The sequence below is a fragment of the Nematostella vectensis genome, chromosome 4 (genome assembly GCF_932526225.1).
Source record: "Nematostella vectensis chromosome 4, jaNemVect1.1, whole genome shotgun sequence".
Classification (NCBI taxonomy): domain Eukaryota; kingdom Metazoa; phylum Cnidaria; class Anthozoa; order Actiniaria; family Edwardsiidae; genus Nematostella; species Nematostella vectensis.
In genome coordinates, this window is record NC_064037.1 from 13,655,879 (window position 1) to 13,681,420 (window position 25,542).

Below are 25,542 nucleotides of genomic sequence, written 5' to 3' on the forward strand. Positions count from 1 at the left end.
ATGAATAAAGACGACGACTTTGTTTTGATTCTCCCAAGCAATGCAAACTCAAACCTGTTTCCAACAAACTCTGGATCACACTATAGGGTTGCGCTCCCACAACAAATTCAACTAAAAGAGGAGGAATCATGGGAAGTAGGTCTTGACCATATTATTTACCCTAACTCACTCTTTGAGATACCTCAAAACTGCGATCATTCTCACATTATGCTCCGATTGTTTGGTAGCAAAATAATAGAAAAGATGACCTTACCTTCCGGAAGGTATCGTACAGCCCTAGATGTAGTTAACGGTATAGCGGAATGTATGAAAAAAGAGGCTAACATACAATTGCTGGATATCTACGTAGATCATGACTTAAATGTAACCATGAGTTTCGAAAGATGTATGGGTGTCATTTTCTACCCCTATTGCTAGGGCTCTTGGATGGCTCGCGAGTGATGACAAGACGAAACATATTTCTATGCGTGATGGCTTTAAAATGAACATTACATCGGAATGAAACTACGGTCAAGAATATTGTGTAATGCCTCTTCGTACAGTTTTTTTACCGGAAAGTTTGTTATACCAAATACGATTTCCCTATGTCTCTGTAACGACAGTATTATTCAGGTACACACAAACATCATAGAATCGAGACAAGTTGGGGAGAAGAAACTTCATTTATTACACGATATGGTAATCGATGGAATGTTCAGAGATAATTTGACGGAGAAACCATATCAGGTGAAATATTTTCCGTTACGGGCAAAAACTTTTTACACAATAGACGTGTATTTAACGAGTAGTTGTGGAAAAGAGCGTTCATTTCATGGAGGCACATTGAATGTAGTACTACATTTTAGACGGAATAAGAGATGAGTGATAATTTTTACATAGTTGTAACGAGCGATGCAAGTCAAAGCCAATACCCAGAAAACAGTGCCAGCAGTTTCAAAATGTAATTACCTAGTCAAGTTCGTTAAGACGAAGATTAGAAGCTTGGTTTGTCCCACATAATTTATCCTCACACGTGGCAGAATGTATTGGATAACGATATCTTCTACGAATTGGAGAATTTCCATGGAATGCCTACCAAGCGGAAATTAAAAAACCGTAGATAATGTGATTTCTGCGATGGTGGTAGGTCTTCATTCCTCGCTTAACGATATACACGATAAAAGCAAAAACACTATTAATGAACTTGGAGGAGAGGAATTTTTTACATTCACAAAAACTACCACAAACACTACCAAAGAATGTTGCTTCCGCATTAGGGTATTTAAACTTTCAAGGAAAAATACCAGCTGTTTTCGAAGCTATGAGTCCAGGCTCAGTTAGGATGAATAGTAATGGTGATATCGTTCTCAACGTAAGCACTACCCCTATACGGAGAGGTGATGAATCGATATGGGGTATGCTTTCTCCTAATTCCTTCCAAACATTCTACGTGTACACAGACTTGGTAGAGTCTATTGTTGTAGGGGATGTTAAAGCCAATCTTTTGAGAATGATTGTACCGAGGGGGGAGCCTGGTCAGATGGTACCCGAAGAGATAAAGCGACCCACATATCATAGACTACAGACTTCAATATTTTCATCCATAGAAATTAATATAAGAACTGATACGGGAAAATTGGTGTCATTTACTTCTGGTGCTGTTCGAGTAACATTACACTTCAGACGACGTGCTATTATCTAATATGATTTTTCCAATGAATAGAAATTTCTATCCTTATAACTATTCCCTGATTCCCTACTCTAAGTCAGGGAGAGGTGATATAAGCGTATACTCAGGGCGGCACCCCTATGGACAAGGAGGCAACGGTGTAGGGGGCATGTTCCGCTCCTTATTTAGAAGTGCAACTCCTATTCTTAAAACAGCTGCTAAGAAAGTGGGAAAAAGATTGCTAAATACTAGCCTAGAAGCTGGAATGCAGATAGCTAACGATGTAGTCAACGGGGGGAGTCTTAAAAACTCAGTTAAATCTAGAGCGTTGGCTGTTGGGAAGCGTTTTCTCAAGGTGGCTATGGGAGATATTCCTCAATGAGGTAATGGAAGAAGGGTACAAAAGAGAAAGAGAGCTGCCCCTAAGGTTAGTCGCCCTCCAACCAAGAAGAAGAGAACATCAACTCGTAGACTGAAGACCATCTTTGATTAAGTAATGGCCTGTGCACATTCACTATCCGCCCCTGGTGAAAACTCAAGCTTAAACATATTCCAAGTACCCCTAACAGATGTTTCTATCATTAAGAGCAAATGGGTAGATTATGAACCTATTCAGAGTGGAACAAACCCTATAGAGTTTGTTATAAAACCTCTAACTGATTACATAGATATAAATAAGACTGAACTAAGGTTTGTGGTAAAGATTGTTAAACGCGATAATGGAGAATCAATTGGTGATGGTAAATACACTCTGATCAATAAAATGCCCGCCACTCCATGATCAAACAATTCACCATCAAGATTAACGATACCTTAGTTAAGAAGCAATCAGATACCCAAGCTTACAAAAGTTATATCAAGACACTTCTCAACTTTACAGATCAAGCCAAAAAATCCTATTTGACCAAAGCCCTCTATTACAAAGACAAAGCTGGTAATTTTGATGCAACAGATAACACCGCAACTACCAATCCTGGTCTAAAAAAGAGAGGGACGTTCACTAGGGGTAGAGCGGAAGTGGGTATGGTTGGTGTACCACTCTGCGATCTGTTCAATATTGATAAATTACTGCTAGATAGCCTGTAAATAAAAATAAGAATCGATCTAAACAGCGATGCATTCGTAATTATGGGAGGTGAATACCCTATTAATTGTAGACTGAAAATCGTCTCAAGCACGCTCCGAGTACGCACCGTACGCGTGTCCGATACCACATTCAAGCTTACCGAAGTTAACCAGACCTTATTTTGGGAAAACTTGCCATTTTTTGCTCTCCCCAAATGGGCCTTAAGATGCAATAATGTAATGCGTTTTTTGGAGAGACTATCCCGTGATAAGGGCGCGAAAAACTCAACGTTGACTTGTGGGTAGACCAAGACCCCCTCGGACACAGGATACCCAACAGTTTCATGACCGCTGTCTAGATTATCGCAGCGCTTTGATTTCCAACCAAAATGGAGCCCCCCATACGGAAATGTCACAAGAAGAGAACCGAGAAGTAAGTCATTACTCTTGCTGTTTGTCATGTCTTTAAACATTGACCTTTGAACCATTTACCTGGCTATTTTTTAGCTGAATACACAAAAAAACAGACACCCCCCTATTTTGAGTGTTTTTTACAGCCAAACATCCACAAGGGGAGAGGGGGACCCTAAAATAATGTAAATATGCTCGTCTAGAAAATGAATTTTAACCCTAAGGGATAGCAAAATAGGTGTGGTTTCTGGGTTTTTTAACGCTAAGGGATACCAGATAAAAAAACGAATTATCAGGTTTCTGAGTTTTATTTTAGTTGACAGTTGACAGTTGAAATGAGATCGACTGATTGAAGTTTGAAAGTAAATGGCAGTAAGTCTTACAAACTGTGACATGAGGTGTGATTTGTTTTTTTGGGGGTTCGGGTCCCCTGGTAATCAGCCTAAGGGATTGCAGATTTCCAAAAGACCCTTAGGGATTGGAGCAAATTTTATACCCTAAAGGATAGGACAAGCATTACCTTTTTTAGGGAGAGTCCCCCCCTCTCCCCCCCTCCCCCGCACTCCTTTGCACCTAGTAAGAGCTATCCAAGTTTCCAATAGTGCTTTGCTTTTGTTGTCCTTATGAATATTTGCTAGCAAAGGCGGATTCATGGATATTTTTTTTCTTGTTTGGCCGTTAACTGTGGTTTGGCTTTGCCTGGATTTTTTTTAAATAATCACCGCAGCTCTCCTTAATACTGTTTTGTATGAAACCAAATTGATTCCAAAATTGTTTACACTGCTATGGAACTGTATGACCTGGAATTGACTTGCTTGGCCTTCGGGGGAAAAGACTGTTGGGAGAGGCGTTTTTACTTTTCCTTCCCTGGTGAATTTTTCCAAGGTACTCCAGGAATGAACATTGAATCTCTCCTTTTCTTGAAGCCCTTGCTTCGGTTCCCCTTTTTGGAAATCCTGGATCCGCCCTGGACCAACATAAAGGAAGTAAAAGAAAAAGCTTTCTTTATTGCTGAAAGATGATAAAGAGTTACATCAGAACCATCTTAAGCTCAGGATTGAAAGTCTTGTACAGTAATAAATCATACATGATTAACCCGTTGACTTCTGGCTGTTTTTCTTAGATGAATTTACAAAAGAAAACAGACAGAAAACTGACACCTCCCTCCCTATTTTGATTTTTTAATGCCCGTCAAATTAAACCAAATTCCCAAATTGTTTACACTGCAATTCTGGTTCTATATGACCTACTGGAATTAAATGGTTTGGCTTTGGGGTGAAAAGACTTATAAAAAAACTGTCTGATCTTGGGGAGAGACGTGCAGACTGGCCTTCCCTTCTTGATATTTTTCTTAAAAGGTCCCTAACCTATGACCTACAGCTATTTGAAATGATTTATACTCTGTTTGACATACGTGATTTGCCAAAGATATGATGACAACAAAATAAATGGACAGACGATTTCATTGTCAGTGGTTCAAGTCCAATGCATGAATATATATAAATATTTTTCATAAAGAAAAAGAGGTTGATTTGCTAAATAATCAAGACCGGTATTGCAGACCGATATTATAAATTGTGTTGGCTCTAAGGAGCCTTTGATATGTTACATATGTACTATGGTCAACAAATGAAATACTTTTTTTAATCCAAAAAGAAATTAAAGCTTTCACATTTTCACTGTCAATATTTAATGCCCAAATATTAGTCCCCTTCAAGCAAAATCCAGATATTATCACATTGAAAGAAGATTATTTTCAATTAATTATTTTTGGTAATATTTGTACATTTCTGACCTTTAGAGATTCAGGCCAGGTATGATTTTATTGTTATGCAATCAGGCTAGATTAGAGCAAATAATTATGTCTGGTTGATTTAGTGAAAATCAGATCAATTGTGGTAACTGTAGATCGAGTGACATGTGTTGGTTCATTTATTACAGTAGCTGATATAGGATTAAAATGCTGTGATTCCTGTCAGGGCTTTTGCATTTCTCTTAGATGCCCTGATTGCAATTTAAATTGTCTTATAGATGATATTTTTAATCTTTCCAACTAGTCTTTCAAATTTATCTGCAGTTGAGCCTGTGGTTGCTAGCTATGAGAAATGGCCAAGAGCTTTTTAATTTCGATGTATTAATCTCCAGGTGATCAGGAGACACTACCATATAACTTTCTGTCAGGTTTTGGTCCCTTCGGACAAGGCAGGAATGTCAACAACATAGTTGTTGTTTATGTTAGAATAAAGATTTGTCTCATTTAGAGCTAATATCTCAATATGGTTGAGTATCAGCCAGAAAGACTTTCAATTCATCAATATGATTAGGGGAATCTCAAATATAGTCATGCCTGAGCAGGTCCCCCATAGATCCGCCCCTGAAAATTGTTTAGCAATTGAAAAATGATGAAACAACATGTGATATTGCATAGCAAGTGTGACGTAACTGTTTTCCTCTGTCGCAGTTTATAGCATTTGTTATAGTTGGACTTAGTTGTAGACTACCAGGGTATTACATTGACTTGTGCTGATATGTGTTATTGAGCATACTAATCAATTTAACTATACTAACATTCCCTAATGAAATGTACTTTAAACCCAAATTATATTGGTTTCCATGGCAACCAACATCAGAAATACATTTTTTTCCTAGAAACGTATGGAAAATATTCTCTCAGGCATATTTGATTTGTAGATTATGAAAAAACTTAATTGCTTGAAGCTAAATCCAGTAGAATTGCGTTATTTTCCATGACAAATTCAACGATTTTGGCGTTTCCATGCCAAACTACAATCGAAATAGTAACAATTCAATTATCTTTTCCTGCGCTTATAAATTATACTTCAGAAAATTAAAAGAACTTTGCATAAATTAACTTATCTTAAAGTTCATAAAACCTTTCTCTGATATCAATCTAGCCAAAACAAAGCATAGATAAACTTTAAAATTCTGATAAGGGAATTGAGTTTGATTGAAATTTGAATTTTCTACGGATCTTTGAAAATTTTACTGGCCGCGCGAAAGGAGATTGAATCGATTGAATAACTCCAAGTTTTGGCGGGAAAATCTGATACAACGTATTTTCCTTAAATCCGTTAAAATTCAGAGACGGCAATACCACAAAATATTGGCGAAGTGTTTTCTATTGCAATGCTTTCAACAATGGAGCGAAGAATAATTTAAAGTCGGGAATTGTATGCGAAAAAAGAAAATATCGTTTTGTTGTAGGTTTCAAAAACAGCGCGCGCTCGTGAGAATGTCGTCTCGAGTCGTCATTCTTGATTGCAAATGCAGCGCGCGCGCACTATGCAAAAGCAATTCAAAGACTAAAAAGTATCTGCTAAATTTTGCCGATTTGTTTCCTGAAGTTAAATAATCATTTGACTACCATGTTAAGATATAAAGATGACGGTAAAAGTTGTAACCACACAACGTTCTTCAGCACCAACTAAAGACATGAAGACGGGAACCGGTTTAGCGCGCGCATATGTTTTCTCATGTAATTTGGTAGAATCAAAAAGCCCAAACCGTCGTGATCTCGTACCAGAACAACGAATACAATACATCAAAAACTGGAATTTGACTCTGCCTCTCATGTAATTTGGTTTACATCTCGATCTGAGTCACAAATGACTGGACCCGGGCCTTTCAGTTCACGGCCTATTTTCCGAAGGTTGACCAAAATACCTCAATATTACAGATTTGAGTTATTCGCGCGAACGCGTGTTTTATAGGGTCCATACGAACCACATACCATTTGGAAGATGAAAATAAAAAGACTTGACAAAGTCTATCAACTCTGAAAGGTTATATGGACTTTAACAAAAGGGATTAGACAACGATACCATAATTGTAACATTTATGGTCCTTTTTTGACATATGTGTACTACAGTGCAAATATATGAAAACAAACGCAAAAAAGTCACACTGGAAGTCAAACAAACTTGGAGCTCTGGGTTTACTAATTACCATATAAGCATTTTGGATCTTTTTTTAAGATCCTTGAACCATTGAGTAGTCCTCAAAAGTCCCTTAATGGCTTTCCAGACATTTTCCATGTGCCAAAAAAAAATCCCACTACAATATTTGTTTCTTTTTGCCAGCCAGACTGTCAACCATGTTAAAAAACGCACAGGATCTCTGTGTGGTGATGGTAAGAACAGGCTCGTACACAGGATTTTTCTTGGGGAGGTGCGAAGTCCGAAATTAATTTTTCCGGGGGTGCAGGGGGGGGGGGGGGGGGGGGTGAGTTCTCTAATAATAATCTGACCACTCCCGAATAAAACAAAAAGGGATCTTTTTTATGCCTTTGCAGTATATTCACGGGACGTTTATTGTCGGATTTGACTACATACCAGGGTGATCTAGCTTATGCTTTATCGTTTTGTCTACAAATAGTACGTCTTTTGAGAACCGAAAGTGAACCTTTGGCCGTTGTGTGGGGGTTCATTCGCACCCCCTGCACCACCCCCCCCCCCCCCCCCCTGGGTACAGGCCTGAAGAAAGACTGTGACGCAATTTGCCAAATATTCGAAAAAAAAATTATTATGATCTTCTCTGCGCTCTAATCTCAGGTGTCCTCCCCCGTGGCAAAACGTTATTTTTATTTACTACATGAATTATATCAGACTTTTTTGGAAAGCTCTGAAAGTGTGTGCCACTTATACTAGGGGGGCATGTATGGACAAGCCGCTAGCAGATTGTACAGATAGGCCAGTAAATGAAGGGGTAGAGATAGTCCTCCTACATGGGGCAACCCTCCCATGAGGATTGCTCTCTTATTCTTTTTCTCGGTTGAAATTGAGGTTGAAATGAAGGGTTAGGGTTAACCTATAGGGGATTGCCCTACTAGCGTGCTAGGGTAACCCTGCTATAGAGGGACAACTCTTCACATGCGTTTTCTCAGATAAGATCAGAAGGGGAAAATCGCCGGACCGTATTGTATCGTATTAGGCTCAGTTCATTGATGATGGCAAATTAGAACATGATACCTTCCAAACAAAGGGTGAACTAACCTTCATCCTACCACACTACGTTTTAGCTTATTGCGGTACTATGCGGTATTATTTCGGTACTCGCCTTTTTTCCATTTTAGGTTAATGCCTTTGAACTGGCAAAGTTTCTTGGAAATCGGAGCGATGGCATGAGCAACCCAACCTACTCCCTTCCCCTGCCTGGTGGACTCGTGGACACACTCATAAAAAGGTAAAGTTGAAGTTTTCGTAATGCTGAGAGTTTGATTATTCAAACCTAAATCAAGACAGATAAATAAATAAAGTTTCCAAATTTATTTTTCGGTGGTTATTTCGGGATTTTATCGCATTATGTGCCTTCCAATATCAAATGGAAACGACAACAAAGATGTGGCTGACAAGGGTTCTTTAAAGGGATTTAAACGGATGATTACTTTCTAGCATTAAAGCGGCATTGTCACCATTCTAACTTCCGGAGGGCGGACGGAAACGTCAACCGACATGAGCAAATAGTCTATTCGAATTCCGCTATTTAACAGGCCATCCCAACTAAAAGTTGTCGCTGATTGTTACGTAATCGGCCGGAAGTAAACTGGTTACAATGCTGCTTTAAGTACGTCGACACTCGAGAAACTTGCCAACCGGAAAAAGAGGCTAAATATATGTTGAAAAATGTAATGGAGCAAGGTTACATGCTAGTAAGCCGATAGACGTAGTTAGAAAAATTGACACCAACGGCATCAGGGCATCTTAACTTCCCCAGCACACTCAATAGAACTGAATGCCAAAATACTCCAACCTACCAAAAGAAGTGAAGAAGAGCCTTAAGTTCTTGCTTACTTACCACAGCTTGTGGGCGCTAGCTAAGGGTGGGTGGACCTCTTCCTACTATCCCTTTTAGCACCGTTACGCAAACTAAAGTACCTTAATACTCCAAAGAACACTCCTAAGGTGTGCATTTCAAACGCAATCAGAAAATCCTGCTCGAATCTCACCGTAATCCTATCTTCTACCATAGCACCATCATTTACCATAGCACCATTATTTACCATGGCACCATCTTTTACAATAGCACCATCGTTTACCATAGCAACATCATTCATCATAGCACCATCATTAGCCATAACACCATCAATTACCATAGCACCATCATTTACTATAACACCATCCTTTACCATAGCACCATCATTTACCATAGCAACATCATTTACCATAATAACATAATTTACCATAGCGCCATCATTTACCATAGCACCACCATTTACCATAGCAACATCATTCATCATAGCACCATCATTAGCCATAGCACCATCATTTACCATAGCACCACTCTTTACCATAGCAGCATAATTTACTATAGCGCCATCATTTACCATAGCACCATCATTTACCATAGTAACATAATTTACCATAGCACCACCATTTACCATAGCAACATCATTCATCATAGCACCATCATTAGCCATAGCACCATCATTTACCATAGCACCCCCCTTTACCATAGCAGCATAATTTACCAGAGCACCATCATTAGCCATAGCACCATCATTTACCATAGCACCCCCCTGTACCATAGCAGCATAATTTACTATAGCGCCATCATTTACCATAGCACCATCATTCACCATAGTAACATAATTTACCATAGCGCCATCATTTACCATAGCACCACCATTTACCATAGCAACATCATTTACCATAGCACCATCATTAGCCATAGCACCATCATTTACCATAGCACCCCCCTTTACCATAGCAGCATAATTTACTATAGCGCCATCATTTACCATAGCACCATCATTCACCATAGTAACATAATTTACTATAGCGCCATCATTTACCATAGCACCACCATTTACCATAGCAACATCATTTACCATAGCAACATTATTTACCATAGCAACATTATTTACCATAGCGCCATCATTTACAATTGCACCATCATTCACCATAGCACCATCATTTACCATAACACCATCATTTACCATAGCACCACCATTTACCAATACCTATGGCATTTTGTTTCTCACAACAACTATTTTACAAACATGCAGATGGCTTACCATAGTTTCTTGGCCTCATCTGCGCAGCCGTGTAACAATGTTTGAAAAGTCGCACCAGCCCTCTCTTAACGCAGATCTCGGAAATTGAGCCCATTACACGATTATCTTTCTTGTCTTTAAAACAGCCAAGCTTGAAATATTCGGCTGGTACAAACTGTAACATTATTTGTGGCATAATGTTTATCTTTTCTAGAAATGTATAAATGAATACAAAGAACTACGAGTACCCACAGTTCTTATCCTACGAATCTCTATTGTATGTGCTCTAACTTTTAACCCTGCTCGATGCACACATCATTCAACCAAGCCTGCAAACCTAATTAAACATAGGAGAATTGTACGGGTGGGGAAAAGCGTATAAGCCAGTCTTAGTTCCTTTGATATGCTGAAGGGTCAAATTTGCTGCAGACCACACTTATTCCACTCTCCATTTTTTCCTCGAGCTGTGTCTTTTTTAAAGGAAAGTCCTCTTTTTTTAATCCGTCGTCCCAAAAATAGCCAAAGAAATAAACTGAACCCCTTACCAAGCTCAGCAATGACACTCTTCCACCCAATATACAAGCGCCACCACCCTTGAGTGTTGATCATTTGTCTTTTTTTGTATCTGCACCTCGGTCAAAATCTGTCAGAAATGATCTGGGTACGAAAATGTCGTTTTGCGGTGACGACGACGAAGAAAAAAAATGCCCAATTTATGACTTCGGGATACATCTGTGATACAAAGGGGTATATTGAAATGCTAGTAAAACGGGAATCAAAATAGTTGAGTTATCTCGTAAAATCGATTACGCGAACACAATTTACAACATGTTCCTTCGAGCCGGATACGGCTATGAAGATGGAACCTTAGAGTGGTAATTAATTATCAGTTCGATATGTATTATTCATGGGCTTGGTTCCTGAGCAAGTCAGCTACAAAATACTATACAAGTTTGACAAGATACATGTCATGGAACAGAACGATACTAAGTCTTGACAGAAAACATTATATAACTGTCTATCGAAGTCGATGATCTCCAATATATCATCTTGTCGTAAGGCTGGCCCTATAGTTATCTTGCGATGTCTTTGGCTTCCTTGAACCCAGTGGATAATAAGATTTCAGCAGTTCTCTCGCGACTGGATAATATTGAGAGCATTCTTAATGGTATTGAGGCAAATACACGCGCAAGCGACGATTTGGTGAACCATGTATTTAGAGATGACTTGAACGAAAAGGTATGGAATAAAAACTATATACCAGGCTACGCTTTGACGCTGATAAAAACATTGACGATAAATGATTAACAACATATAATATCATGTAAACTAGATCAATGAGTTTGTTTAGCCTCAGAGAAAAAGATTCATCTTAGCTTCGATAATGGTAAATGTATCAAACTAGTGTTTCTAGAAACGCTAGTTTTAGTAGCAACGACAAGACCACAAGAGGGTAGCATATTTCGTCTTGTTTTGTGGTGTTGGTAAATCTTGTCGTAATATGCAAATATGGTTGCTATGATCAATGGTGTGAAACAAATATGATTACATCTCACTTTATAGATAAAGAAATTTAAATTATTAACTTCAACTGGATTTTTTCATAGGCAAACAGATAGTTTGTCAATGAGATGTTTTGAATCTTAGTTGACTACTGAGAACTCGAATTCGAACTCAAACTCAACTGAGATTTCTTTTGTATTGTGCTTGTACATGTCAAAATTTAAATTAATGATTTTTTAATGCCCGTTATGCGAGAAAAGGGCAGGATATATGTTGTGCCATATAGAAAGAAAGAAATTGTCTTGATCCCAATTTTTTTTAATAACCTCAATCCCATAAACATAATTTTATCCCTGATCCCCCCCAAAAAAACTGATCCCTGACCCCATATACCTCGTTACTACCTTGATACATAGATTCTCAGAGTGCAGCCGTATTTAAATAAATGTATTAAATGTCGACGATTAAATAAACCAGGCTACTATTGTCAGGTAACGGTGAACATAAGATGCTCCATCATCTCGGTGGGTGACATAGACACGGTGAGGCAAGAGTTCAAATGCGACATCTTCGTTTGCGCCACCTGGAGGGAGCCGAGACTTCAAGGCAAGGAGAATAAGGTGAGACAAGAGTTCAAATGCGACATCTTCGTTAGCGCCACCGAAAGGGAGCCGAGACTTCAAGGCAAAAAATAAGGTGAGACAAGAGTTCAAATACGACATCTTCGTTAGCGCCACCTGGAGGGAGCCGAGACTTCATGGCAAGGAGAGTAAGGTGAGACAAGAGTTAAGGTTTGGGCAAGTTTTGGAAATGTAAAAATCCTCTGGTTTGCTTTAACTACAGACGATCGAACTGATGCTTCACATATTATAGGTTCTTAGATGACTCTTAGTCAATAAAGTTCATGTTCGGGTCTTTTGTAGAAGATTGTAAAGACATTTGAGTTTGTATAATTAATTTGCAAGATATTCTTACTCTGCAATTAAAGAAAGCTACGAAACGCAGAAATGCGTCCTACGATTTTGCTCTTGTTTTCAGGAAATGTCCACCAAGTGTGTTGAAGAAGGTTGACAAAATAATGTTCAAAAATACCTGCACAATTTTTTTTGGGAGGCCTTAGAAGCGCTGATATGGAGTTTCCTTTATCGCAAATATTATTAAAAATACCAAGACTATGAAAAATCGAATAAGTCGCAGCTATTACAGAAGGATAGGCTGTTATTTGGTCCAAGTATGATATCTGAAACGTGCGCATTGTGAGAGTTACAGTAAAAAAGGCAGCTTGGCCTAGACGCGCTTGGGTTAGCTTGGAATTTCTTTCGAGTCACAAAGGGTTGCAACCCTTTGTTCTCGAGCGATAGTTTGCTGCTGTTGTTTTTCGGCTACTTTTCCCTTTCTTCTCGATGATGATGACGATTATTATAATCATGAGGTTGATTAGCTGATGAGTCCTTTCTTTCCTTTATCTACCCTGACGCCATCCAGGAAGGTATTTGGTCAACAATTTTATGAAACTGTTCTCTGTTTACGCACGCAACCAGGATTTGTCAAGGCGGGAGGTGCACAGACATAGGATCTAAGACTAGGCAAGCGCAAACCCAGGATTTGTCAGGGCGGGAGGTGCACAGACATAGGATCCAAGACTAGGCAAGCGCAAACCCAGGATTTGTCAGGGCGGGAGGTGCACAGATATAGGATCCAAGACTAGGCAAGCGCAAACCCAGGATTTGTCAGGGCGGGAGGTGCACAGACATAGGATCTAAGACTAGGCAAGCGCAAACCCAGGATTTGTCAGGGCGGGAGGTGCACAGACATAGGATCTAAGACTAGGCAAGCGCAAACCCAGGATTTGTCAGGGCGGGAGGTGCACAGACATAGGATCCAAGACTAGGCAAGCGCAAACCCAGGATTTGTCAGGGCGGGAGGTGCACAGACATAGGATCCAAGACTAGGCAAGCGCAAACCCAGGATTTGTCAGGAAGGGAGGTGCACAGACATAGGATCTAAGACTAGGCAAGCGCAAACCCAGGATTTGTCAGGCCGGGAGGTGCACAGACATAGGATCTAAGACTAGGCAAGCGCAAACCCAGGATTTGTCAGGGCGGGAGGTGCACAGACATAGGATCCAAGACTAGGCAAGCGCAAACCCAGGATTTGTCAGGGCGGGAGGTGCACAGACATAGGATCTAAGACTAGGCAAGCGCAAACCCAGGATTTGTCAGGCCGGGAGGTGCACAGACATAGGATCTAAGACTAGGCAAGCGCAAACCCAGGATTTGTCAGGCCGGGAGGTGCACAGACATAGGATCTAAGACTAGGCAAGCGCAAACCCAGGATTTGTCAGGGCGGGAGGTGCACAGACATAGGATCCAAGACTAGGCAAGCGCAAACCCAGGATTTGTCAGGGCGGGAGGTGCACAGACATAGGATCCAAGATTAGGCAAGCGCAAACCCAGGATTTGTCAGGGCGGGAGGTGCACAGACATAGGATCTAAGACTAGGCAAGCGCAAACCCAGGATTTGTCAGGGCGGGAGGTGCACAGACATAGGATCTAAGACTAGGCAAGCGCAAACCCAGGATTTGTCAGGGCGGGAGGTGCACAGACATAGGATCTAAGACTAGACAAGCGCAAACCCAGGATTTGTCAGGGCGGGAGGTGCACAGACATAGGATCTAAGACTAGGCAAGCGCAAACCCAGGATTTGTCAGGGCGGGAGGTGCACAGACATAGGATCTAAGACTAGGCAAGCGCAAACCCAGGATTTGTCAGGGCGGGAGGTGCACAGACATAGGATCTAAGACTAGACAAGCGCAAACCCAGGATTTGTCAGGGCGGGAGGTGCACAGACATAGGATCTAAGACTAGGCAAGCGCAAACCCAGGATTTGTCAGGGCGGGAGGTGCACAGACATAGGATCCAAGATTAGGCAAGCGCAAACCCAGGATTTGTCAGGGCGGGAGGTGCACAGACATAGGATCTAAGACTAGGCAAGCGCAAACCCAGGATTTGTCAGGGCGGGAGGTGCACAGACATAGGATCTAAGACTAGGCAAGCGCAAACCCAGGATTTGTTAGGGCGGGAGGTGCACAGACATAGGATCCAAGACTAGGCAAGCGCAAACCCAGGATTTGTCAGGGCGGGAGGTGCACAGACATAGGATCTAAGACTAGGCAAGCGCAAACCCAGGATTTGTCAGGGCGGGAGGTGCACAGACATAGGATCTAAGACTAGGCAAGCGCAAACCCAGGATTTGTCAGGGCGGGAGGTGCACAGACATAGGATCTAAGACTAGGCAAGCGCAAACCCAGGATTTGTCAGGCCGGGAGGTGCACAGACATAGGATCTAAGACTAGGCAAGCGCAAACCCAGGATTTGTCAGGCCGGGAGGTGCACAGACATAGGATACAAGACTAGGCAAGCGCAAACCCAGGATTTGTCAGGGCGGAAGGTGCACAGACATAGGATCCAAGACTAGGCAAGCGCAAACCCAGGATTTGTCAGGGCGGGAGGTGCAAAGACATAGGATCCAAGACTAGGCAAGCGCAAACCCAGGATTTGTCAGGGAGGGAGGTGCACAGACATAGGATCCAAGACTAGGCAAGCGCAAACCCAGGATTTGTCAGGGCGGGAGGTGCACAGACATAGGATCTAAGACTAGGCAAGCGCAAACCCAGGATTTGTCAGGCCGGGAGGTGCACAGACATAGGATCTAAGACTAGGCAAGCGCAAACCCAGGATTTGTCAGGGCGGGAGGTGCACAGACATAGGATCCAAGACTAGGCAAGCGCAAACCCAGGATTTGTCAGGGCGGGAGGTGCACAGACATAGGATCCAAGACTAGGCAAGCGCAAACCCAGGATTTGTCAGGCCGGGAGGTGCACAGAAATAGGATCTAAGACTAGGCAAGCGCAAACCCAGGATTTGTCAGGCCGGGAGGTGCACAGACATAGGATCTAAGACTAGGCAAGCGCAAACCCAGGATTTGTCAGGCCGGGAGGTGCACAGACATAGGATACAAGACTAGGCAAGCGCAAACCCAGGATTTGTCAGGCCGGGAGGTGCACACACATAGGATCTAAGACTAGGCAAGCGCAAACCCAGGATTTGTCAGGGCGGGAGGTGCACAGACATAGGATCCAAGACTAGGCAAGCGCAAACCCAGGATTTGTCAGGGCGGGAGGTGCAAAGACATAGGATCCAAGACTAGGCAAGCGCAAACCCAGGATTTGTCAGGGAGGGAGGTGCACAGACATAGGATCCAAGACTAGGCAAGCGCAAACCCAGGATTTGTCAGGGCGGGAGGTGCACAGACATAGAATCTAAGACTAGGCAAGCGCAAACCCAGGATTTGTCAGGGCGGGAGGTGCACAGACATAGGATCTAAGACTAGGCAAGCGCAAACCCAGGATTTGTCAGGCCGGGAGGTGCACAGACATAGGATCCAAGATTAGGCAAGCGCAAACCCAGGATTTGTCAGGGCGGGAGGTGCACAGACATAGGATCTAAGACTAAGCAAGCGCAAACCCAGGATTTGCTGGGGGTTGGGGGCGGGGAATGCTCTAGGGGAAAGGACTGCCCCTCCCTCCCCTCCCCTCTTCCACCTCTAGTCACGAGCCTATTCTTCTTTACAGGATGTAGACTGGAGCGAGGAATGGAACCCAAGGATCACCTTTTTCAATGCTGTTTCAATAGACAGTAATCAGAAGAAACGCAATTTGATTTACTTACCAGGGGACGACGTCCCACTAGCACAGGAAAGTTATAGACTCGTGGGCACCTTCAAGGAGAACCTCGAGCTCTATGACTTTCCCATGGACTGCCAGGTAAGTTTACAGGCCGAATGAATGGTCTTTTTGCTTATTAACACTAGATGTTTTCAGTGACAGTTCCAGGGGTGCCCTAAGAGATCACGTGACTGTTTGGGTGCCAAACTAGCTCATGCCTTTGCGACAAAATAACAGCAAAAAAAGCAACTTATGTTGCGCTTAAGAATAAAGCCAGAAAGTTTTTCAGAAAGGGTTTACTTTCATTTAAAGATTTTTTTCGTCGTTCTCTGGCGACTGGCTTGAATTTGCCACAAAAGGTCACGTGATCTTTCAGCGCAAGCCCGCTATTGATAAGATAGCTTTATCATCAGGAGGTTCTAGTCAAATGCGTAGGGACAAAATGAAAACTTTGAGCCGAGGGATGCTAGCGGAGAAGAAAGATGGAGAAGTAGGGAAAAGGTTCAACCATTTCAAATGCGAGTCGCATTTGAGACGTGTTTCAAAGTGAATGAGTGGTTAGCCAATTCACCTTACCCTTTGACGCAGGAACTGACGGTGACTCTCATGTCCGATTGGACCGATCGCGTGGTTGAGTTTCGCAAGGACATGACGCGCATGGACAACGTACGCCACGAGACATTCACAGCAGTACACGAGTGGGAACTCGGAGACCACGTGGCGACAGAGGCGACGAGAACAAAGGATAACCAAGCGAGCAGCGCTAATAACTACCCAATATACCACATAAGAGCACATGTGCGGCGCAAGAACGGGTATTATCTATGGAACGTCGTCACGATCATGGTAAGAGCCCGTTTTCGGCATAAGAAAGGGGTATTATCTATAGAAAGTAGGGCCGTAGCAGGGGGTAGGGCAATGAGATCACATACCCTCCCCCCTTATATTTTTGAAAATTATAAGGAAATGACCTACTAAAGGCGAGGCTGTGCCCCAATATTTTCTTGATGTTTCTGTATTGTGCCCGGAAATTGGTGTTGGGCAAATGGCAGTTCTACGACCGTAAAGACCCATGGATCCCAATATTTTGTTGAAAATTTGAACAAAAAAAAAACAACAGAATAAGCACACGAATATCCATTAAACGGCTCTGACCCTCGCTTGAGTTTTTCCATTATTTCATTTCCATTAGTGCCCTGGCCTTTGACTAGTGGTAGTTTCAGGTCTTATTATGGTACCTATCAACAAAATCATGAAATTTTAATCTTTTTCAGCTGCTGATTGGTGCTCTGGCATTTGCGTCATTCTCCGTCGACATATCTGCGCCCGCGGACAGACTCAGCGTCACCTTAACGCTTCTGCTGACAGCTGTGGCGTTCAAGTTCGTGGTATCGCAAAGTCTGCCCACCATTTCCTATCTCACTATACTGGTAAAACTTTCCTTCTTTCAATCGACCATTCCAATGTCCAGGTTCAAATTTTTTAATGCAGTTACATTGTCAGGTTCAAAGTCTTGAATGCAGTTATATCGTTTGTCAATACATGCATCCGAGGACAGGCGGGGAACTAGGATTTTCTGGGGAGAGGAGGGGGTGCGCAGTCTTAGGTTTGGAAAAAGGAATAGTATTCGATCAATAAGAAAATACCTACTTTTTGGTGTATACGCATTGAGGGTCTGCGACCAGGGCTCTAAGTTATGATACAAGCACAATTGTCATACAAACAGGCGTTAAAGCAAAATTGTTGACTTCGATCTGTAAGGGCGTAGTTAGACTGACCATTAGAAGAAATTTGAGGGGAGGTTGGGGATATTTTATTTATAAAAATTACCAGCAGAGTAATTTTACGCTGTAAAACTGTGCTTCACTTTTTGGCATCACCCCTTCAACTATCTGTGTCCCCTAGAAACAAGGAGTCATCACGGCTTTTATCAATAAAACCGTTCCGTTTAAAGGGGGTGAGGATAGGAACCTGTGGAGAACGGCTAATCCTCTATCTTGATTCGTTTTCTCAGGATAAGTACGTGCTCGCTGTGCTGGTGTTTTTGTGCGGTGTAGCGGTGGAGAACGCGGTGGCTGCTGCTATCTCCCGTCAATCTGTCCAAAAGCTCTTTGACCGCATCTGTCTCTATGTGTTCGTCGGCATTTATGTACTCATCCATATTATCGGGCTGATCGTAGTCATCATCAAGGTGAGTAGAGTCATTTTCCGTCACTAACTTGACAAACAACATTTTCCCATTGCCGCCACATTCATTAATCAATGGAATTATCATCCTTGCCAAAACCAGTAAGTATCACTTTCAAATCGTCACCATATCACAAACAACAAAGCAATATCATTAGCATCAGCGTCGACGATTGTTATTTTCATCATCGACATAACCATAGCTGCTACCGCCACACCACAATTTGGACGGCTTTGAGGGGATTCCTTATTAGCCATTTCTCGCCTGTTTTCTTAGCGATGTCCCCTTCTTGCATGATGTGACCCAAATCAATAATGTGTTTTCTTACCATAGACAAGGGGAGTATCCCAGCGAATGGCGAATCTCTCTCGTGCTTACAAGGTTAGTCCTTATTGGGGGAGGGTAAAGGCACATATTAGTTTAAAATGAGTTTCAAATAAGGTTGCCTTCGGAGAATCGATGTGTCGTAACCCGCAGTGCTTCGTGGGTATCAAATAAATATTAAAATATGAGTAAATAAAAACAAACATAAGTTGAGAAAGATGTATTATTCTTGTGTATGCACCTCTGAATGTTCACACGGCCTTCAGAGACCAGGATTCAGCAATTAACCTATAACTCATGAGCCACTGCGGGGTACGATATATTGATTCGCGGATGCAACCTTATTTTAAATAGGTGTATAACATCATTTTTTATAATTGAATTTATGTGTGTACCCCGCCCTTTCCACGGTGAGCACTTGGCTACGCCTATTCTTACACACATTCATTGACAAATGGTTCATTTTTATTATCAAGGATCGGTCGAGAGAGATCGCGGGATGGCTAAAAAAGGCAGAGAAAGAAAAGCTAGAACAAGAAAACAAGCCAAAAAACACGATCCATGTAGCAAGCTTATAAACAAGACTTGTCGTGACAAGATCCAACTTCAAACTTTAAACTATATTATAAATTTACGTTCAAAAGCTTTACAATAAACGCAGCATTCTATTCTCGCTTCTCTCTGATTATTATAGCACGCTTATATGCGCTAGCCTGTATTGCAGACTAGCCTTATTCCGAACAAGCACCACTACCTCCCCCATGGGCGTTTTTCGCGCCATCAGTTTAACAAGCCCGATGAGGGCACAGAAGGCTATCGCAGCGCCGCGTCCGTGCGCAAGGGATACCGAGCCTGACGTCACGAACCCGATGATCTCCCGAGAACAGGAACCAATTAGAGTACCGCCTGCTGACAACTCTGAGTTGTTCTTCCGGCCTTTGTGTAGAGGCTCCAAAGGACCCCCATAACCCTTCGAGTTTCGGAGCGCTTCGTAGTCCGAGTCTGACGGTATGGCGACAATGGCGTTAGGCAGCGGAAAACCGCGATTAAGCATGCGCAGAGAGACGCATACTAATGAGCTCTCAGCGCTTGGGGTTGTCGTTAGATCTATAGGCATTGGGGTGGGATCTTCGCCGCATCTTTTGCGTCTGTGTTGTCGCACTGAAGTCCTTTCGCGCAGCTCTGTAAGGATTCGCTTGGAGCGAAGAACATAGAACTCTTTGCCGCCAGAATCCATCGCTATTTGGGGTGTCCCAGACTTTGGGCAATTTTCCACAGGACTACCCTGCTCTCTGCCGTTAATCCCCACGGCCTCTCCCTCTTTTGTTTCGTTCAGGTCGAGTCTCTCGCGGTCACAACTGGACGCTGACTCAGGCTTCACCACAGGGATACCACGAGCAAGCCACTCTCTGACGAGCTGTTCCCAAGGGTACGAGAATGGGCAGGGCACGCCTAGTTTGGCGTAATTAGGTCGTTTCGCCGGGGGGTATTTCAAGTACTTGGCACTTCCTTCCGTCTCTATCGCTTTGTCGTGTTCTTTTCCAGATGAAGTGTCGGGAAAGTCCCGGGGGAAATGCGGTCTCTCGCACTCTAGGGAAATACTCCTTGCCTCGCGGAGTCCCCCGACACGGGCCCCTCGGTACACCAGCGCGATCCAAAAGGCCATTGCCCAGCCTGAGGGGAGGATGAGATCCCATCCGCTACCATAACCTGTACCTGGGAAGGGAGAGTAGCTTAGACGAATAATCCTTGCATGACCAATAACCAAAACATGAATTATTGCGTGACTTTATTACTTTGGAATCACATTTGGCCCAGTGTGTTAGCGCGTCAGCGTATGGGGCCTCTCACCTCTGCTGAAACGGGTTCGATTCCCGGTCGAGACATGGATAGTATCTTTCTGTTTCTCGGCCCTGAATTTGACTTGTTGAACGTATGTGAGCTTACTAGAAACTTGTGTTCCCAAGATGGGACACTCTTAATACATAGGATTTAAAGTGTAAGGCGCTTAGAACATGGTTGGTATAAGCGCTATATAAATGCACATATATATTTTTTGTCACACAAATGCTATAATCATTTTAAAAGACCAGCTAAGTGCTTTTTGATCAGGCTTTCGGCGCAGAGCTAAAAGATTGATTGTCTTACCGAGAGCTAGCTCGGAAAAACATTAATTTGTACTCGGTCGGTTACGCTAGCTGAAGATTTATACACCTATTGTAATAAACGTTGTCAGCACAAATGACGAATAGCAAATGGCGGTTCTAAGTCCAATCAATGCTAATGGGTATAATTATTTGTAAGAATAAAAATGATAAGTAATATAATCGCATAAAATTTTCCACATTTTCTTTTGACGAGTTCAATGGTATTTTTTGATAGCAGAACTGCCATTTGACAATTGACATTTCCAATTTGCACTGACAACATAATTTGAAATAGGTGTATTCATAAATTTAACATTACTCAGTTAAATGGCCCTTGGTAAAATCTACAAAATTCCACACAGTGAGTGGACTCCACTCACTGGTTTTACACGCAGCAAAAGTGTGTGGATCGCACGCAGAACCCACACCGGATCCACGCCAAATCCATGCTGGGAAATGTTAGAATACTTTCAGTCTGTACGGTACAATCGAACTTGTGTGGACCCCACAGGGTTCGTAGACCAACTGGATGTGCATTAAAATTACACCAAGAATCATTTCAATCTGTACTGTATGTTAATCAGGTTTGTTCCCAGGATTGGCCAAGGGGGGGGGGGGGGGGGGCAGTCATAGGTATCATATGGGGAAAAAGCATAGTATTTGAAGATTCCTTGATAAGAAATGACCCACTATTTGGCTGCCAAGGGGGTGAGGTGCGCGCGCCCTGCGCACATCTGTGTATGTGTCTGTTAATTAAAAGACCTGGGCATGATTCTTACCTCTAGCCCCAGGCTGCTGTACCAAAAGCACAGGCACAACTGACTGTTGTCCCTCAAGTTCCAGCTTAGAGCCTGGCACTAAGAGATTAGACCGCATGGCATTGAGCTTTTGCTCAGAGATCTTTGATTCTTTACATTGCTGCCTAGCATCACGGTACCATATAGATGAGCCTGCAGCACCAGTGGGCCAGCGGTAAACAGCAGCTGGCATACTCGGTAGGCTTGCATTTCTTTCTTCATTGCTATTCTCTGTAAATAGATAAGGGGCAAGTTATTCCCAAAAATTGTAGAGACTGACAATGGTATGGTTTGAGAGGCACTGAACTTTTACAAGACTAAATTTCCATGTGTACTTTCTACCTTGCACAAGTTTATCAATGCTAGTCTTGATGCCAGACAGAAAGAGTCTGGGATCGACAACAGGTAGCCCAATCATGCTACCAGCAGGGAGACTGCTGGCACTTCCTAAGTCCCTTATACTGTTCCACAATTCAAGGGGGTCCAAAGGTGTGTCTGTCAGCGTTGTTGCCTGGAATAATATGAAACAGAACATATACAACATAACACAAAACCTCAAGAGGACCTCAAAAGTATGCAAAAACAAAAGAACTGTCCATACAGTACTTTTGGTTCCAGAGATTTAAAAGGTTTTTGTAATTCAGTTCGCCTATATTATTCATAAATTGACTTACACTCTGGCTAGTTTCTGATACAGCTGTTTTGTTGCACTTTTCTAGGCCACAACTAGGCTTGGCAACAAATTCAAAGTCTGAATCCACTTTCACCCTGTCTGAGTTGCTGTCCTTTTTGCTGGGCTTATTGTCGACAGTCAAGGTTTCCACAAGCAGTGCATGTGACAGAGGTCCAGTAAGTCGAAAGCGAACAAAGTCGGACCTCAAAGATCGCACTGTCAGACCATCAGCACTTGCTAAGCTTTCGTCCCTATTGGCATCTTGTGCAGTGTCCTCATTGTTCGATCCATTAGAAGGATCAGAGTTTGAATTGTTGTCTTGTTCAACAGTTGTTCTAGCCACCTTTTGACAGGCACAAACAATAGCATCAGAAGCTTCATGGTAACAAGCAGGGTGGACCCAAATCCAAAGCACAGATTTGTCACTTTCTTGGCAATTATTGTGACCATCTTCTTGGCTAATGCAAGATTCCCTCTGTGCACTGGAGGTGTGATATGGAGCTGTTGTTGGTCTCCACATGAAGCTAACAGGGCCTATGGCATGATAAGGGTATTGGTCTGTCTGGTACATTATGGTATGACCTTCTTTCGACTTGTCCAGGAATTGTTCAGAAGCCATGCTTGGACCTGAAAAGTCCAATATCATTGAGCATTAGGGTATAAGCTGGAGCATATGTTTCATGGAAAGGTTGGTGGTAGCTAATATGAAGGTTACAAAATGGTCAACATATAGGGGCTCTATGACATTGTCAACATATAGGGGCTCCATGACATGGTCAACATATAGGGGCTCCATGACATATCCCAACCTCCTCACTTTCTTTATAATCATGAGAGTTTGGAGGGGCTGGAGAATAAAAGTAATTCAAATTGACAAATTGACAATCTAACTAACAGCATAATATTTTATATAGTACCATGATTCACTGCGGGGTATTTTATTTCAGGGCTTTCATTAGGCCCTGGCGGCCGGCGGAAGTGCCAGCTATTTTCCACTAAGCCCCGGCTACTCTTTTTTTTTAAAGTCGACTTAAGTTTTAACTAAAAAGAGAATCACTTCCACCCCCTACTTATCAATCTCAACCGCCTAATATAAAGTTAAAGAAAGCCTTGTATTTCATCACTTTTATAGCTCTAAATACCTGTATCAGGGCTAGTGATTCTTTTCATAGCTGATACAATGTCCTCATGTTTCCCAGTAACTTCAGTGCAGCAATAGTAGGATATATCCTGCAAGACACAAGACACACATATTTATGGAGCCTGTCTTGTGGACATTATGAAAATACAAAATAAGCTTCACTTGAAAGCAAAACCAATAATACATGATGGAAAAGTGTATTAGAGATAACTATTAACTGGGGAAACAACAAGACAGATTGTTCCAGCTCAAAATGAAGATAACCCAATACTAGTGTACCTAAAAATAGATTGCTACAGCAAGCATGGAGTGTTACCTGTAATAAACAGTTATGTGTGACAGCCCTGTGTGCAGCCTTGAAGCTTTTATCCATCGGATTCTCAGCTAGTCGGTAACCCCATTTTTCTACCATTTTCATCCTCTTTGCATGCCATATATGAGTTTCCAGCCACATGTGCTGTCTCTGCCTGCGGCTATACTCTTCCATAAGGTTGCTGGTCTTGCGGCGCTGGCGTCTGCTCTTTTTCTGTGTGGTAGTCTTTGGTATCATCTGAAAAATGGTAATATAAATTTAGGCATTGCCTTAGAGCTCTTAACAACAAAATCTTTGCTTATTTTTACTTAATAATTAAAGAAATATTAAATATTATATTTCTGTTTTTGATGACGTCAACGATTTCACAGATCATGCGACCAGCTTGTTATACCCCCTTCCCCTACCCTTGACATCTACATGACACATAACACGTTTAGTTGTCATACAATGTTTCGACGTCAGGATAGTTTTACTTTTAGTGATGTCATGAATAACGTCACATGAGCATCTCGTTGCACCCAACTTGAAACATACATGACACCTACTGAGTTTGGTTGTCAAACGTTTCTTTAATGACATTATATATTTTTTTATTTTGATGATGTCAGCATAATTTTGGTTCTAGTGACCTCGTTGATGACGTCAAAAATCACAAGTTTTGCACCTCCCTTGACACATAAATGACACCTGCCAAGTTTGGTTGTCATACAATGTTGTTTGGGAACGGACGAATGGATGGACGGGCATTGTGTCAAGAAAACTCGAGTCGATGTGTTACCAATATTTGTTACCATATTTCTTTTGTATACTACTTTTTCTTAGGTATGGCGCTTCACGCTGGTTTCCAAATTTTGTCACTGTCAGCAAAATTACTATCAATTTTTGCACAACCCCTATGGTCCTGGGGAAGTGTGTAGCAGGCGCGTACACAGGATTGGATGAGAGTGGGTGTGCAGTCATAGGTATCATATGGAATAAGCATAGTTTTTGAAGATTCCTTAATAAGAAATGACCCATATTTTCGACGCCAAGGGGGGTGCGCTCACCCTGCCCCTGTGTACGCGCCTGTGTAGAGCACTTTTGAACCAGAATCTGTCTCAAGGGGGGTGGTGTTGACTTTTTGTTTAACTCTTAGACTTTAACTCTGTTTTTCCATTTTAATTTTAGCCTGTAAACAGTACTGTCTTTAAACTAACTATTTGCAAGAGACCGTGCAAACAATCTTTTACCTCTTTCGCAGCCTGTTCCCTTAGCCTGACAGGCATTCTCTTCACGTCGTGACTCGCAGCTCGTCTCCGCATATGTTTAGGAGGTGCTTGGAAAATTCTCTTTCTAGTCCGTCCGTCCGCTTCCTTCATGTTTCGCACCATTTCTCGCAGCTCTAGAGCTCTCGCTTCGGCAAATTCTCCCACGTTGATACCTCTTGCTACACAAGTGACTGATGGGGAGGCAGACGAAGGGCTCGGTACACCTGGAGACTTTCTTTTTCGGCTCAAAACCTCGGAGCTTTGCTCCACGTGCGGTTTCTGGTCCGCCATCTTGTTTAGTGGCATTATTTTTCTTAGGGGACGGGAGGGGGAAAACATACAAG

At 42.4% G+C, this 25,542-nt stretch overlaps 2 protein-coding genes and 1 pseudogene across 3 annotated transcripts; 2 read left to right on the forward strand and 1 right to left on the reverse strand.

The window, feature by feature from the left end:
- LOC125561802 lies at positions 1-861 on the forward strand (annotated as a pseudogene).
- A 2,229-nt stretch (positions 862-3,090) lies between these two features.
- LOC116617411 (cys-loop ligand-gated ion channel) lies at positions 3,091-19,550 on the forward strand. Of its 2 annotated transcripts, none has more exons than XM_032380115.2 (8): positions 3,091-3,146; positions 12,131-12,259; positions 16,273-16,464; positions 16,954-17,211; positions 17,640-17,795; positions 18,380-18,556; positions 18,887-18,934; positions 19,354-19,550. In XM_032380115.2, the coding sequence occupies exons 1-8, from the start codon at positions 3,123-3,125 to the stop codon at positions 19,453-19,455; spliced, it is 1,086 nt and encodes a 361-aa protein (XP_032236006.2). In that variant the 5' UTR covers positions 3,091-3,122; the 3' UTR covers positions 19,456-19,550. The 2 variants fall into 2 exon arrangements, with proteins under 2 accessions (XP_032236006.2, XP_032236005.2); XM_032380114.2 differs by lacking the exon at positions 3,091-3,146 and adding an exon at positions 11,051-11,375.
- LOC5510909 (ribonucleases P/MRP protein subunit POP1) lies at positions 19,325-25,530 on the reverse strand. The gene is made up of 7 exons (XM_032380107.2): positions 25,181-25,530; positions 23,952-24,185; positions 23,637-23,724; positions 22,496-23,121; positions 22,164-22,332; positions 21,804-22,052; positions 19,325-20,593 (listed from the first exon to the last, which is right to left on the reverse strand). The coding sequence occupies exons 1-7, from the start codon at positions 25,502-25,504 to the stop codon at positions 19,566-19,568; spliced, it is 2,718 nt and encodes a 905-aa protein (XP_032235998.2). The 5' UTR covers positions 25,505-25,530; the 3' UTR covers positions 19,325-19,565.
- Between the last annotated feature and the right edge of the window lie 12 nt (positions 25,531-25,542).